The sequence below is a fragment of the Alosa sapidissima genome, chromosome 3 (assembly GCF_018492685.1).
Source record: "Alosa sapidissima isolate fAloSap1 chromosome 3, fAloSap1.pri, whole genome shotgun sequence".
Taxonomy (NCBI): domain Eukaryota; kingdom Metazoa; phylum Chordata; class Actinopteri; order Clupeiformes; family Clupeidae; genus Alosa; species Alosa sapidissima.
The window spans coordinates 30,859,584-30,875,742 of record NC_055959.1 but is presented as its reverse complement, the minus strand read 5'-3'; the positions used below and the strand labels follow the sequence as shown (position 1 = coordinate 30,875,742).

General features: G+C 38.6%; 1 protein-coding gene across 2 annotated transcripts in view; it reads left to right on the top strand.

Moving 5' to 3' along the window:
• The window catches only part of tbck (TBC1 domain containing kinase), a 35,942-nt gene that overhangs the window by 261 nt on the left and 19,522 nt on the right, over positions 1 to 16,159 (top strand). The window contains exons 1-16 of one of the 2 annotated variants that reach the window (XM_042085809.1): positions 19 to 173; positions 4,650 to 4,871; positions 5,203 to 5,275; positions 5,425 to 5,539; positions 6,600 to 6,673; positions 7,106 to 7,247; positions 9,317 to 9,377; positions 9,615 to 9,676; positions 10,292 to 10,353; positions 11,279 to 11,427; positions 12,156 to 12,294; positions 12,402 to 12,501; positions 12,970 to 13,019; positions 13,972 to 14,101; positions 14,277 to 14,375; positions 15,029 to 15,091. In XM_042085809.1, coding sequence (XP_041941743.1) covers positions 4,679 to 4,871; positions 5,203 to 5,275; positions 5,425 to 5,539; positions 6,600 to 6,673; positions 7,106 to 7,247; positions 9,317 to 9,377; positions 9,615 to 9,676; positions 10,292 to 10,353; positions 11,279 to 11,427; positions 12,156 to 12,294; positions 12,402 to 12,501; positions 12,970 to 13,019; positions 13,972 to 14,101; positions 14,277 to 14,375; positions 15,029 to 15,091 — 1,512 coding nt within the window. In that variant the 5' untranslated portion in view covers positions 19 to 173; positions 4,650 to 4,678. Of the gene's footprint in view, positions 1 to 18; positions 174 to 4,649; positions 4,872 to 5,202; positions 5,276 to 5,424; positions 5,540 to 6,599; positions 6,674 to 7,105; positions 7,248 to 9,316; positions 9,378 to 9,614; positions 9,677 to 10,291; positions 10,354 to 11,278; positions 11,428 to 12,155; positions 12,295 to 12,401; positions 12,502 to 12,969; positions 13,020 to 13,971; positions 14,102 to 14,276; positions 14,376 to 15,028; positions 15,092 to 16,159 lie in introns of those variants that run through there. The other variant, XM_042085810.1, reaches the window with a different exon arrangement.

Here is a 16,159-nt window from a genome sequence, read left to right as displayed (position 1 = left end):
GTATTAGGGAAAGTTGAGACAGGCAGAGAATGTCTGAGACAGGTTAAATTTGGGTTTCTCTGGATAAACGTTATTACCAGTGCAACAAGAGAAGTTACGTTAACGTTATGAATGTGTGAAAGCAGATGAACAGCTAACATTAACCACAAAGAGTGGCTAGTACTGTACATTAGGTATGTAACGTTAACGTTTCGGTGAATGTTTTCAAGTGATTTTTCTTACGCTAACGTTAATGTGAATCAATCAGCGATCAACTTCCTTAGCAAGTAGCTTCTAATCTAATACCCTTTTCGGTGTAACCAGAGAATGTAGCCTATAATAAGGGCTCTGCTGTAACGAAAATGCTGCCCGATGTAGCATGTTGTTGTGCTACTTTGGATAAAACCGACTGCTGATGAAACATGATATAGATTTGGACTTCAATCACAAATCGTCGAAAATAATTTAATTTCCTATCATCTGTCCTATCATCAAATGACTGGTCGCCTGAATCTCTTCTCTGTCAGTGTAGATGCTATTGACCAAATCAACAACTGGATGTCTCGAAATTGTCTTCAGTTGAACAAAGAAAAAAACAAGCAATTAACGGTATATTTGGTAAAAAGGAAGAAAGACTTAGGGTTGCCACTTTCCTTGACACAAAAGGGCTTAAAGTACATCTTGGTGTACTGCCACATGAAAGCAATAACTAAACCAGCTAACCACCTCAAACACTGGTCTGATGTCAAAACATGATTTGGAAACAAACTCATTCATCTATTTATCTCCAGCAGGGTCGATTACTGCAATAGGCTTTTCACAGTTCTATCTAAAAAGACTATCAAACAGTTTCAGATGATGGGGGTTCTCATGAAAACTAAAAAAAAAAAACTGACGACATTACTCCAATACTTCAGTCCCTACACTGGCTTTTAGTAAGTCACAGAATTGACTGTGTTTATAAATCAATATATGGAGCAGGACTGATTAAGCTATCAGACATGTTTCAGCAGTACACACCTTCCAGACCTCTCAGGTCTTAGGAGAAAAAATGCTTTTAGAACTAAACATGTGGCTCTTTTCCATCAGGCGGGGATCACACTGGAAATAACGTAGCAGTAAGCGCAACGCTCAGCTTGATCAACGTTACACTACAAATAGTGATATTTTACCAAGTGTTATATTATATTAAGATAAAACAATTAGTTAGTATTGTTTTTTTGTATAAAGATGCTTTCTTGTAAGATTATTGGACTTAAAGGTGCTCTAAGCGATGCTGGGTAACATCACTTCTGTTGACTTTCAAACAAAACAGAGAGCTAGCTTGCTACTTCCTCCCCCTCCCTCCAGTGCTGCTCCTGTGCAATTGAATCTCTCCTAAACGTGCATCTCATCTGTGATTTGCTGGAACAGTTTATGTTTTTATGGGCTATGTTTTGCCCAGGTTGTTTTTGTTGGCGTTTTTTGGAGCCTGGGCTCTTCACAGAGATCGTGTTTTTTTTACAGTGTATTCAGGACACAGACAGCTAGCGGTTGGTTAGGTAATGTTTGCAGTAAGTGACATAAAATGTTTTAGCCTAAAAAATGCGTAGCATCGCTTAGAGCACCTTTAAAGTAAGTCAAAATGTTTTTCAATTAAGACATAAAAAACAAGTAAAACAAAGTGGGTGGGATAAATGATTAATAAATGTACATTTACCAAAGTAAACTTACATGTAAAATGATTTTTTGCATTTTTGTCATTATAATGTACCAAAAGTAAATGTAAAGATGTTTCTGAAATATTTGAAAATGTACGGTACTCTGAATGTATAAAAATGTATTCCATATAACACTAAAATAAATTGCATAGGCATATAAATCCTAAATTAATTGGGTCATTCCACGCCAACTCAGCCACCCATCTACATGACACCTCTCAGATTTTGCTGAAAAGCAGTGAAAATATGCCGTGTGTTACCAAACAAAGGAATCTGACGTTTTAGGTCAATATCTCAAACGGTTTGCCCGTGGCGTCCATTTGAAAAATCGGTGCCACGGCCCTAATTGACACATTGGAATTTCACATTGTGTAGTACAGGCTACAATGAACTACCACACCAGTTTCCAGCCTTCTACCACTATTAGAACAGACATTATGGGCTTCCAAAAATGGCAAAGGATGAAATGTGAAATTCCAATGTGTCAATTAGGGCCGTGGCACCTGAAATTCACGGGCAAACCGTTTGAGATATTGACTGAAACTTCAGATTCCCTCGTTTGGTAACATAAGGCATATTTTCACTGCTTTTCAGCTAAATCTAAGAGGTACCATGTACATGATACCCCGATATTGGCTGTTTTCACATGGAATGACCCAATTGTAAAACCACACCAAAATGCATTTTGTAATAGTCGCACCACATGACATTGGCTTTAAACGTTTAAAAGTTAGTGTAGAGCCCTGCACTTTCCTTCAGTGCCCATCCTGTGATCGGTAATTGGTATCGGCAGATACTGATTTCAGTGATTGGTGATCGGCCCCAAAAACACTGATCGGAGCAGTTCTATTAAAAAAGTTTCCCAAACAGCAGTCATGGTGGGACGGTTTCACCACATGATATTTTGATACTTTACATAAGACAAAAATGGCAAATACCTATAATGATATAAAATACCGTTTTTCAAATACCATAATGAGTTAATGACTTCATTAACTTATGAAGTTAAAGTGGTTACAAATGGGAGTGCACCCACATGGTGTCTTCAGGCATTCAAACCTTTTATAAATTTAAGAAAAATACTGTTGGACAGACATCGTTGGACATCGTCATTGACCCAAAAACAAAGTACTGGTTCAGGCACTGTTTTTGCACCAAGCTTCGTATCCGACTGCGAGTGAGAGCCTGTAAGAAGCACAACGGAAACGGCTCCCACACAACAGTTGCGTGCGTTGCAGTGCTGGGGACGCATACCGTTCACTTTACATGGGCTTACGTCATCCGTTACGTTATCCGGTCCGTTGCGTCGCGTCGCTCCCGTCGCTCCCGTCGCTCGCGTTGAGAAGTTCAAGTTTTGCTGCACCGACGTACGGCACCAGCCAATCAAATTACGAACGAGCGAACAACAGACGGCACCAGCCAATCAAATTGCAGAAGTCATTTGCCTAGCTACCGTCGGGAACACCCACTGGCATGCGTTGACGGAACTGTGTGTGGCCAAAGTCCTTTTAGGCAAGTCCCTCCACTCGGCGGCCATATTGCAATGCTTTTTGGGCACTTATCGGGCATCTATCTCAGTAGAAATGCGCCTGCGCAAGGCTTCACAACACCAATCTTGCTCCAGTGTCGAGATCACAACACATGATTGGCACGATGTCTTCACAACACAGCACATGATTGGCTCAATGTATTCACATGTCGACGTTTTGCCGCGGAAGGGGTGTAATATGCGTAGACCACTGCCATATTGCTGTTACAAACTAACCTAATGCATTTCTGTCGAGGACTTTTGGAGTGCTGTGTCTCCTCATTAGAAAGTCTCTGGTGTGGCTATGTAAGGCTATGTTAACCTTAGCCTCCTACAAGGGGGGTTGTCTACTTCTAGCATGACAAGCTAATGTTAATTCCCCAGTGTAACTTGCTCTGTACCAGGCATAATACAAAACGTAAGCATTTCCATATAGCTATCACAAAACCTGATCCTAAAAATGAACTTTTAGTTTTACAGTTGAATTGAAAACTGAATTTTCCATAGGAATGCTTGTCTCTTGAGTGCTTGAGTACTCTGAATGTTGTTATTGTTATTGTTCTTATTGAATTTGTGTGAAACCTCTGCACCACCAAGGCGCCATCTACTGGCCTGACTGCAGTAGTACATATGCCCGGCCAGTAGACGGCGCCTGGTGGTGCAGAGGTTTCACACGATTTAGAGTTTCCGTGTGGACAAGGTCATTTCTGAAAACTATGCGGTGTGGAAGCAAAACTTTTTGAAAATGGTAATAAATAATATTGTTTTCTAAACCTTTTGTTCTCGTATGGACAGCAAGCCCCAAAAATATGCCCCACACATTTTTTTTCCATCAATTATGATGTGACATTTCTTGACTTTTCACATATTGCAAGTGCCTCAAAGACAAGTGAATATGCAATGGAAAAAAATAAGTGCTCGGGCCCTAATACACTTTAATGAACAAATACTAGACCCTATTACTTTCTTCCTCCACTATCTAGGCATACAGGCAAGCAGTATTGTGCTCCAATTATATTGGAGATAAAACATCCCTGTACTTATATCTACCCAACCAGCAAATCAGAAATCAGATAACTGGCGAATAAAACAAATGTGATTGGCTGATCTAGATGTTTCAGATTAAGGTTGAGAAATTGGCACAAGATACATTTGAGAGCACAGCCCACCTCTGCCCACTTCTAGGTCTGGCCATGATACTCACTTGTGACAGTAAACTTGTTGTTGTAGTACATGTAAGCTTTAACAAAAAAAAAAAAACAGGGCCTCATCTGACTACTGTAACACAGCCTATAACTTCAACACAACACATACTGTATAAGTTGCTGTTGTGTTGAAGTTATGCAGCCTATTTTCCTGCAGACTGTTTTGAGACATTACTCTATTATTGATTGAGGATGCTCACAGTTGCTGATAATAAGCTTTTTGCTTTGTATCCACAGACACACTATACAGACAAAACCTCTGGAACATGAAACCATTAAGAGATGCTCTGTTGGGAGCCTTTACTTTTTTTGCTTCTCCGCTCCCTCACGATGTCTGTGGCAGTAATGGACTCCCTCTCACCCCCAACTCTATCAAGATACTAGGACGTTTTCAGGTTCTGAAAACTATCTGCCATCCCAGGTTATGCCAGTATGTTGATATCTCTAGGGGAAAGCATGGTATGTGAAGCACTTGGAGTTGTATATGGTACACTTTTCAAAGTAAATTAATTGCTACATTTTGTTTTCTTGAAGTGATTATTATTATTACCATCAGTAATTCAATTAGCTTTAAAGTTGGACTAGCGAAATGTTATGTTTGTTTTATTTCTGAAACACACTCCAGATTCACTGGTGTTTGTCTGAACAACCAGTATCTTAAATTTTCTTCTGTGAAAATAGGATGACGATTTATATGTGGTCTGATTAGACTGTGGATATTATAGTAGGTGTTTTAATGGCAAAAATTTGCAACCAAATTAATTTTATCAAATAATTCTCTCCTTTAAAGAGCGCTTGGTGGTGGTGACTGAACATTATGAGAATAACTTGATGAACCTTTACAAGCAGTGTAAACCAATCTGGTAAGACAGTGTTTTAGTCTTATTACATTACTCCATTGTACAGTATTATAATGAATCGTGAACAATTCTAGTATGGGTGGTTTGGTTTAATGTTGTTCACTCTAGTCATTGAACTAGTCAACTGAAGCTAATACCGGGTTTCTCTCCAGCCCAGATGAGCTCCTGCAGATAGCCTATGAGATCTTGGAGGGATTGGAATTCATGAACAGACATGGAATTATTCATCGAGCCCTCTGTCCCCAAAATGTCCTTTTGGATTGTAAGGTAGACAGTTGCATTTGTAGTTTGTGTACATAGTTGAATTGCTTTCACACAATTTGTTGGACATTATTAAATATAGTTCCTACTGCATTTGAGCTAGTTTACACAGTTTTTACAGGTATTGAAAAGGTTGTTATTGTACCGCTCTTAAGAATGCTGCAGAAAGTTCCATTAACATGAATGGGCCTTCCCAGTGTTTAGAGATCTGATAATAACACGGCTCTTCATAATGCTGAAGAATGCTCCATTCACTTGAATGGGCCTTCCCAACGTTCGGTGGTCTGCTAATTCTCAATAACAGACCGTTGCTAAGTATAACAGACCGCTGTCAAGGAAAATGGGTTTTGTGCTTCTATTTCACGTCTTTCATATCACTACGCAAAGACTGGAACTTCATTGAAAGTGAAAGCGGATGGTTGATCAGCTGTGTTCTAAAGAATGTTTGATTCAAGTTCAGCGTGTGCTATTTGTTTCTCAGCGAAAGCCACAATGAAACATTAACAAATAGGCTATAGCCTAGGCTATGTAGGCTAAAGAGTCATAGGGAGTTTATTGTTTCGGTTTGGCAAGTGACCGTGTAATAAGCGGGATAATGTATAGAACGCCGGAAAATAATGATGCTGCGCGTCGGGGTCCGGTTCGCCTTGTCGGGACTTATTTTCCCAATAATGACCGGCGTTCTATACATTATCCCTTACATAACCACTGTAAACAGTTAATGATTACTGTCAATGGCAATGGTTTTTGTGCTTCTGATTCACGTCTTTCATATCATTCCATAAGCAGTTCATTCATTCTAGTGTAACTTCATTGAGAGTGAGTCAGCAGGTAATGGGTTGCTATGCAACATTTGAAACTTTAAAGGATAATTCCAGCCATTTGTTACATAGATCTCTGTTTTTCGAGGTCACCGAGTACTGTCGGTATGTAAAAAAAAAGAAAAAGAGTTTTTTTTTAGTTTACTTTTATTAGTGTGGCAAACTAAACTACGAAACGGTAAGATCCAAGTAGTAACATTTCAAAAAATAATTCAATAAATTCATATGACTCTTGTTTTCCACAGGGTAATGTGAAATTATCCAAATTCGGTTTTTATCACATGACGGATCATGGTGCAGACGTGGACTTCCCCATAGGGTAATTGTGATTATCTCTAGAACAATGTGAGAAAAAAACCCAAAAAAATACATATGAAGAGTTTGGTTTCAAAATGCCATATCCACCATTTTGATTAATTTTCATAAATCATTTTTTGTTGTTCATTCATTGTTTCGCAAGTGATTTCAGTTGAACTGTAATTGGGTATTGTTATTTGATTTATCTTTACTCAATCAAAACAACAAAACAGCAATTTGATTGATATTACCTTAAATACACAATTAAATACAGTAACATGACTTTTTAATGTTTTTAAAAATGGAGATAGCATTTGGGAACCAAACTCTTCATATATTAATTGTATATATTAGTTACATTAATGCTTAACTTTTTCCCTGGCAAGTAAACGGGTAGATTAACTCCTGAGTTTTTTTCATGAATGAGAATGAAGAAAAACTTGACTTTTTTCAGACACCCATCATATCTGGCCCCAGAAGTCATTGCCCAAGGCCTGATCCATCCAAACAGCTCTTTTCATGGTAGCACCCATTGCATGTCAGGACCAAAGACAGATGTGTGGTCCTTGGGAATATTGCTCTTCGAGCTGTGTGTGGTAAGCTTCATGAAACCATCATTTAACTGGCTAGTTAGTAGAATCTAAACAACACAATTATTACATAAGTTGCCCAAATGTCTTAAGGATGGTTTCACAGTTAACGACCTCTGCTTTTCTTGTACCATTTTAATTTCTTAATGGAATTCAATATAAAAGTATTACTTACAATCAACGGCGTAGCAGTTACGTCATGTTGTGTGTACTGTAGGTTAATATTCCAGCTGTAAAATACCAACATACATGTAGGCATCATACGTCATTATTAGTGACCTCTTGCATTCGGCCATATATGATGCATTTCAGTTATCAATAGCATTTTATTAAATATGTTCTCAATTCAATTTCTATCTAGCCTATTCCATGTTCTCATTATCTACCTCCAAAATAAATGTTGAAAGAATGCACAAACTGAAAATAATCAGGATTAATTTATCAGGAGAGAAACTACAGCCTTTGAATTATCAAGAAAGAGACTACAGCCTTTGACAAGGGAAATGGTGATATAGTTTACAGAGCAGAGCTTCTAAAACCTCTAAACAATGTGTTAGTGTGATTTTATACATTATTACTGTTGTGAAAATTATTCCCGCAAAATAACCGTGATAATCGTGAAATTATGATTATTCTTCAGATTATAATCGTACCACCAAAATCTCTAATCATGACAACCCTAGTGTCAATTGGCTACTCTGTTCAGCCATAAGCAATGAATGTGCAGGAGCTTTTGATGCCAGTGCACTTAATGTAAATGTGTCACGTTCTGGTGGATTTGATCAGTAATTGGAGCATTTGGGGAGAATAACTAAAGTGCAAGAATGGGAGAAGAGGGCTCTTCGGTATTATTGTTTGTTTGTTCTTATGGAGAAAATATACCAAACAAAACAGGTGAAATAAAACTTGTAAAATGATTACTCTTTGTTAAAGACCCCCTAAAGAGTTTTTTTTTACCTTAAAATAACTTTGATGGCACGTAAACTCTTAATAGGGAGAACGGCACTTCTGCCCCACTCTGAACAGGTCTTATTGCTTTTAAAACAGCATAGGAAGTTTTGTTGTTGGAGCAGTGTTCGAATAGGATAGAACACTGCTCCCCCTCCAAAATTTAAGAGCTGCTATGCTACAGGATTTTGGAGAGCTCTTTCTGTCTATGCTGCTGTCGGCGCATTCCCTCTATATTGTATCGGAGTTATGTTCATATTTTGTTGCAAAAGATGCATATTTACTTTGTTTATTATTGTGCATCTCAACTGTAGGGGCCCCAAGAGCAAATCTTATTTAGTGCTGCTTTAAAGCCTTAAAATAACATTTCCAAAATAATTTTGATACACATAAACTCATAATAGGGTGAATGGCCACACTCTGAGGGTGTCACATGGCTTGCAATAGGACTAAGCAAATTGCTTGTTTGGGTAGGAACCCTGAACCCCTCCCACCACTAGTAGGCTTGTAGGTGGAGTCAGCCAGCAAGTGATGTGCAGAGAGTAAGCCTACTAACAATGACAATAGATGTCTGATGGTGAAAAGTTGCTGATTCCTCCATTTGTGTTCGTAAACCAGGTAATTCAAGTAGTCAGCTGTTTAGCCTATGGGTTAGCTAGTGTTATGTCTACTGGCTTTGACAGCTAGCATGCTAGTTTCTATTCTTTGAGTGCTTGCAAAGATGATTGCCAAACTACAACAAGTGTCTGATCGTGAATGTGTAATTTACTTCCATGGCAACAAGTTCTGAAGATATAATGTTACCAAGGGAATGCACACGATGTCACAGCATAAATCACCATGGTTATTATCACTGAGTGGCAAAAAGACAAATTAAGTGGCAGCATTCCATTTGAATCCTGCAAAAATTGAAATGGGAAAAAACTGCTATGCTGTTTAATAAGCATGGGTATGTACGAATAAATTCAACAGGAATTCTGAGATCTCTCCCTCTATGTCATATCCAAGCTATGTTTATAGCTAGTATTGCACTGTACAAGTATTGACACTGGTAACAGACAATTGTGCTTCTCTTAAGTGTTGCTTTAAAGCAATTTGAGTTTATTTTGTTAATTCTCTCTTTAAAGGGAAGGCGACTCTGGCAGAATATTGAAAAAAGTGAAAGCTTTAAATTTATACTTAACTTAGGTAAGTGGTTCTCTGTTAAACTTTGTCTGGAAAAATTCAGGACAGCATCAACACTGTTACAACAACAGAAAACATATCTCAATATTATCATCATTTATTTATATGACATAGTTTATAACTGAAGGTATGTATTAAAATCATTCTGAGCAGAACTTCTGATTCGTTAAACCTAAATCTAATTTAGTGAAAAAAATACAGATTTAGGACAACACTATTAAAATGTTTTTTCATATCCAGGTTGTATGGATGATATAGTCACAGTTCTTGCAGAGGAGCATGGATGCTTAGAGATTATTAAGGTGAGCTCATGTGAAGTATGTGATGCATTCAAGCTGTAAATTTCAGGTTTCTTATCTCCTAATTTCCAATTTTCTTCCCAATCTCTTCCAGACGGTATCTGTTGCCTTCTGTGATATGTTAGGTCAGCTATTATTGATATGATGATATCATTGTAGCCTGGAAAATCCAGACCCTGATAATCTAGAAAGATTAAGGGTCTGGCCACAAACAATGTAATGGCCCAACAAGCGGCAACAAGCATGCATTTAAAAATCTCACTGCACACAATTGGATAACACTAGACCATGTTTACTCTGAATGATTTCGGACTTCGACGTAATCGGATAACACTACGACCAATGTGTACTGTCCTCCAACGTTGCAGCGCTGTCTTCGTCAGTTTAGGTTGTTCCCCGGAATGTTGGGGTAAAAGTAACGTGCATCATCGCTCATTGCCATTGTGCCATTGTAATATCATTGTGACTTTCTGTTATATCCTGCAACATGTTGTACAGTATTATGTTGAATAGGCTTGGTTGTTGCCACTGTGGGAAGTGTCCAAATGGCACAAGAAATGTGACATCTTTTCCTCTGTATATGGATGTCTGTCATCTAATAAGATACTGGTTTTACAGGAGTTGCCTGAGAATTTGCTCTTATTACTCAGGAAATGCCTGACGTTTCTTCCTACTAAGAGGTAGGTTCAGAGTGCATGCTTATTCTTATATCTCTTTTATATGATTTGATTTTGCTTATAGAAGCTTCACAATGTTTTTATTGTGCGTCAGGGCCTAAATTTCAGTGTGGGATTGCGGGTATTGGGCATAATTTATTTAAGTCCTGCAACTCTAGCCATCATAATGCGAGAAATTCTCGCACACATTTTACGACGTGAATGCGGGACTGTTGACTGGACGGAACATCTTCTGACTTCAATTGAACGTAGCCCCATGCAGAGACACAAGCGCGTGTGCAGGACCACTTTGCGGGTGCCTATCTCTCTCTCCTCTCTCTCTCTCAGCAGGATTTGTAACCGCTGAAGTCAAATTATGCTAGGTGCTAAACAAACGTTTAGCGATCAGGAACTGTCAAGAATTTTGTAAACACAGAAGCATAACATAGCCCAGAGTGGCCATGAGACGCGAGGGAACATGGATGTGTTCTCCATTTGAGGAACGTTATAATCGATTGCGGACGTGAACAGAGCTACAGACACGGAGCGCATAGTAGGCCTACTTTCACTTTAGAGTGCGCATTCATTGCGTGAAAGATGCTTTATAGCAAAACGGCGATCAAACATGACCAAATTTATCGTGACATTTGATTAGAAAATCGAAACCGAAATCATGTAAGTGAGGACTATGTGAAGTGTTGTTCTCATTAACGCCTGTAATAAGGAAAATGCTTAACATCGAGGACTTTGTTCTTAATTGATTTTGGTTTGTAAAATGTGTGCCCCCCCCCCCCCCCCCCTCCCCCAACTGTATTAATCCCCCCTAAACTGTATTAATCTCCCCTATGTGAAGCACTAAAGGGGGGGATTCCCCCCCCCCCCCCATTTTGGTGCCTGGTGGATTAAAGAGGTTATTTGATTAATATCCTGGAAATATTTTTTTCTGTAGGCCCACACCTGCCCAGCTCTTGGATGACCCTGTGTTTGAGCATGTCTCTGGCCTGACTGAGCCTTTCTATAAGTCGATCAGCCTCTTCTCATCTTTTCCTCGCTCTGCCCTCCTGGAACTCCCTGATGACATCCTTAATATGTGCAAAGGTTTTTTCTTCTTTAAATATACAGACTGTACCATAGGTCTGTCAGTTCCCAGGTCATTTAGACTGAGATCTTTAGTAAAAATATACAGAGACAGAAGTGACTTCCTGTTAAGCATTAGCATCAGTGAGAGACCTTCCAGACCCTATTACCACCTTTGTAGGTAATACAATTTAGCTGTTTGGAAATCATTGTAATTGAGTCTCTCCTTGCTTGAGTCTTGATTGGCTCTACTTTCCTATCCTGTAAAACCCAAAAGACAAAGACATATTGAATTTGTACAGGCAGTTTTCAATTTGTGGGAAACTTGTTCTTACAAAGGGACTTACAAAGAGCCTATTTTGTTAAGAATAAGAATAAGAATATGCTAATTAAGAATATGCTAATAACAAACACACAATAATTTTTGATATGGATGAAAACTTTGCGTTGTGTTACATTTTGTGATCAATGGAATTAAATGGAAAGGAAAAATATAAATACAAATCTTTGACAAATATTTTGTTATGTGACATTAAAGAAGAATCATAGCCCTTGTTGCAACTTATGGACAAATTTTTCTTAAAGACGAGAGGTGGACACATCTCGTTCATGACCCGGGGACTGCCTGTAATGGCTTGCATCATGCTGCTCTAAAACATAATTTTGTCTGATTCTTGTAGTACAGATTATTCTCTCAGGACCTCACATATTTTACATTAGCCCTCATTTGACTCTGTTTTCATCTGAAGATGAAGGGAATGACTACCTCACAGAGAGAGCCATAGATGAAGTGTATCACCTCTGGTGTCTGGCTGGGGGAGACCTGGAGAGGGAGCTGACAAACAAGGACATTATCCGGTCTAAACCGTCCATTTGCACTCTATCAAAGTAACCTCTATTGCATTTCCTATCCTTTTGTGATTGGTCTGTCATCAAACATCATGTCGTTGTGGATATTTCTAACATTACATGAGTGTGCATATGTCTTTTTTCAGATTCATTTTGGATGATGGACAGTCGTTTGGCCAGGGCAGAGACAGAAGTTTCCTCTTGGATGATACCACTGTGACTCTGTCACTGTGTCAGTTGAAAAATGTGAGTCATGTTTTTCAATTTGTTAAAATTCTCATGTAGACATATATAACGGTCAGATGGTATGATATGGTGTGATGGTCACATGAATGGAAAGATGTTTGCAGTTTTTTTGATTAGTAATGCAGTCCACCAATATATAAACCATGTAATACATCATGTATGTAATGTAATGTTTCATAAATTCATAAGAGTCCAGATATCTGCATGGTTCTGGACATTAACAGCATTTTAGGGGTGCATGCCGCAAAGCTGCTGGAACAGCATTTTGTGCAGATTATAGTTCTAGTTTCTGGTGTAAAACTCCAAAAACCAAACATGGTCAAGTCAGGCGTTACATAGAGCCCTAAATATGTAATATGTGATTGTAATCCGATATACTTTCATCAAATTCAGTGAATTTCTCACAGTCTTCTGTCAATGATGTACAGTGTGCAATCAGTTGGTTTATTGGATATGTTGATATTCTAGAGACTGAAGGATGTGGCTGGTGAAGCATACTACCCATTGCTGGAAGATGAGTATGGAAACGCTATATACTTTATTAAATTGGTATTAGGCTACGTTCAGACTAAGTGTCTTTTTCGCAGCTGCCGGCGTCCGTTTTACATTATAATCCTATGGAGTAGACCGTGTTTTCAAAACAGTTGTCGGCTTCTTTAAAACGTGACCGCAACCGTCTTTTTCTGCAGGTCAGAAGTTGAGGAATATTCAATTGAATGCGGGAAAACGCCATACGTTATGCTGTATATATATTTTTTTTATTATATTTTTGGGCTTTTTATCCCGGGTTCGGGAATCGAACCCGGGTCGCCGGCGTACGGTGCAGGTGCCCCCAGCCAGTTGCGCCACAGCTGGGGCCATGCTGTCTTTTTTTTTTTTACAGCTGACCAATCACAAGCGGATTACCGAGACTTGTGGTTTCCCATGACAACAAGATCACTTTGCCTATCGCAAAAAAAATCGCTTCCGACTGCTTTTTGGAACAAGAATGCTGGCAGATTTTTTTTCAAACTGAAAAAGTGGTCTGCATAACTTCTTTTGTCAGAAAAAGACGCAGTTTGAACGTACCCTTAGAGGGGAGAAATCTACCATATTTTCCAGACCTCACATAGAAAGTTATATTTGTCAACTAATTTATTTATTATTCATTGTTTTTTTTTTTTGTTTGTTTTTTTATTAGTTATCAGTGTGTATCAGCTTAGAGACATGCAAGAGGAACAAGTTGGAATCATTTCAGTTAGTATAATAGTATGCCTAAATTCAGCAGTGTTTTCCATAGTCTGAAAAATATGGCAAAATTGTTTTAAGATTATGAAGGCCTTTTTTGTGAAACATCATGAAACTTAACATGACATCTGTTACATCCCTTATTATGTGTTATACCTCCTGCAAACTGTGTGTGTACATTGAAGTGCAGTGAAGGTTTCGAAAATCAAACTAATATATTTCCATTTATTTTCTTCTTTGTAGGCAATCTAACCTACCTCAGTCCAACAGCAACAATGAACTTTCTGCTACAGTCTCCCTGCCTCTCATTATCCGTGAGAAAGACACAGAGTACCAAATGATGCGTATTGTACTCTTTGATAGGCTTCTCAAGGTTTGCCATTGTACTGATACACCTAAATTGACAGGAAATACTGATTATAAACATTCACAGATTTTGTCTCAATGTAAAATGTGTTTTATTTTTTATTTCAGTTCAATCAAATCAATTTTTACTTATTTATTTCTGCAATTCTAAGCATGTTGACTAATTGCGTTTGTGATATCAGGCTTATCCATACAAAAAGAATCACGTGTGGAAGGAAGCTCGTGTTGACATACCCCCTCTCTTTAGAGGCTTGGTGTGGGCAGCTTTACTTGGTGTGGAGGTGAGCAAAGCGGGATGTTTGGTCATATATAGTATCTCAACATTTTCTCATAATCATTGGGACAAAGCAGTAAAGCTATGCAGGCACCCATTGTGTTTTCTGTTTTTTATGTAATTATGCCACAACCACATAATCACACCAGAGGTCCAGACATTGGCAAAATGCGATGAATTATCTTAAAATAGGCCTCCCATGTTAAAGGCATCCCATGCAAGTTTTTTTTACCTTCATATAACAGGTTCAGTCATTTTGATGGTAAACTTGTTACAGGGAGAATCATGCACCTAGAATAGTCCTTCAACTCCAAAACAAATGCATATATAACGTTGTCCAGGGGAAGGGCTAAAGCTGTGAGAAGTTTTTACAACACCAAGGGTAAAATATAAATACTCTGCGACTCTAGGGGAAGCCCAGAACCTGAAACTGCATTGGATTCCTTTAATCGTGTAGGTCTGCAAAAAAGATTTGTGAGGGTGGGCAGGGGATGGTGCACTTGTAATTACATATTGAGCCCCTTCAGCAACACAAAAAGCGGTCGACGAGGCCAAGCTCTCGACACATGATGGCTTTAGTTCATGTACGAGAACTTTGCTCTTTGATTGACTGCTCTTTGCCCAGCATTTAAATTAAGGCCCTATGTTTTGTTTTTTAAGGGAGATATTCAAGCAAAATACAACAGCATTGATAAAGACACCCCTATACCAACGGATAGACAGGTAAAGAAGAAGCGTTGCTTGTTTGTTGATACAGTGTGTCATTACATATGTCAGGTTAAAACGCAGTTGGTATTATATGCAGTTATTACACGGCTCTTCACAATGCAAGTAGAACGCTTCATTGACTTGAATGAGATTTCTCAAAGTTCTAGCGGTCATTATTTTCGAGGAAAGGACCTGAAAAAAATAATGACCACTGTCAATGGCAACGTAGTTTGTGCTTCTAATTCAGGTCTTTCATATCACTACGCAAGGACTGGAACTTCATTCAAAAGTGAAAGCAGACGGTTGATCAGCTGTGTTCTAAAGAATGTTTGATTCAGGTTCAGCGTGTGTTGTTGCGAACTACAGTAGCCTATTTGTTTCTCAGCAAATATCGTGGGGAGTTTATTATTTCTTTTTGGCAAGTAGCCATGTAATAAGCGGGGTAATGTATAGAACGCGGGTCATTATTGGGGAAAAAAGTCCCTTCAGGGTGGAACAAGACCCCTCCGCTGCACGTCGGGGTCCGGTTCGCCCTGCCGGGACTTATTTTCCCAATAATGACCAGCGTTCTATACATTATCCCTTCCAAAAATGCTATCAATCCATTACATTAGTTAGTGAAATTGTGCAAAATACGACTTTAACCCAGATGGAAAGTTGATCTGAACCATCTCTTACTGTATATATTGGACCACATATTTTCCCAAATTAGTAATCTTTTACATGGACTACAAGCCTACAGTTGTATTCTATTTTACACACAAAGCTCTAAGGGGGTGTTAAAGAGCCCTGTCAGGTGTGTACGTGGAAACCATTATGGACAATAAATGTACAGTTAAATTCATAAGTAACCTGGCTTAATGTTTCCCTACTTCTTTCCTCGCTTCAGAACTGAGTGATGGCAATATTCACTTTTGTACACAGTCTGAGTTTACATTCTCGATTTCCAGCCTTCTTTTATTTATCACTAAGCTTAAATTACTTCTCTACCTTTACCAAAGTCTTTGTAACTTCTATTAGTTTTCGTGATTTTGGTCACTATAATCGTCATGTTCAATTTTCATACCGTTAAATCTACCGACA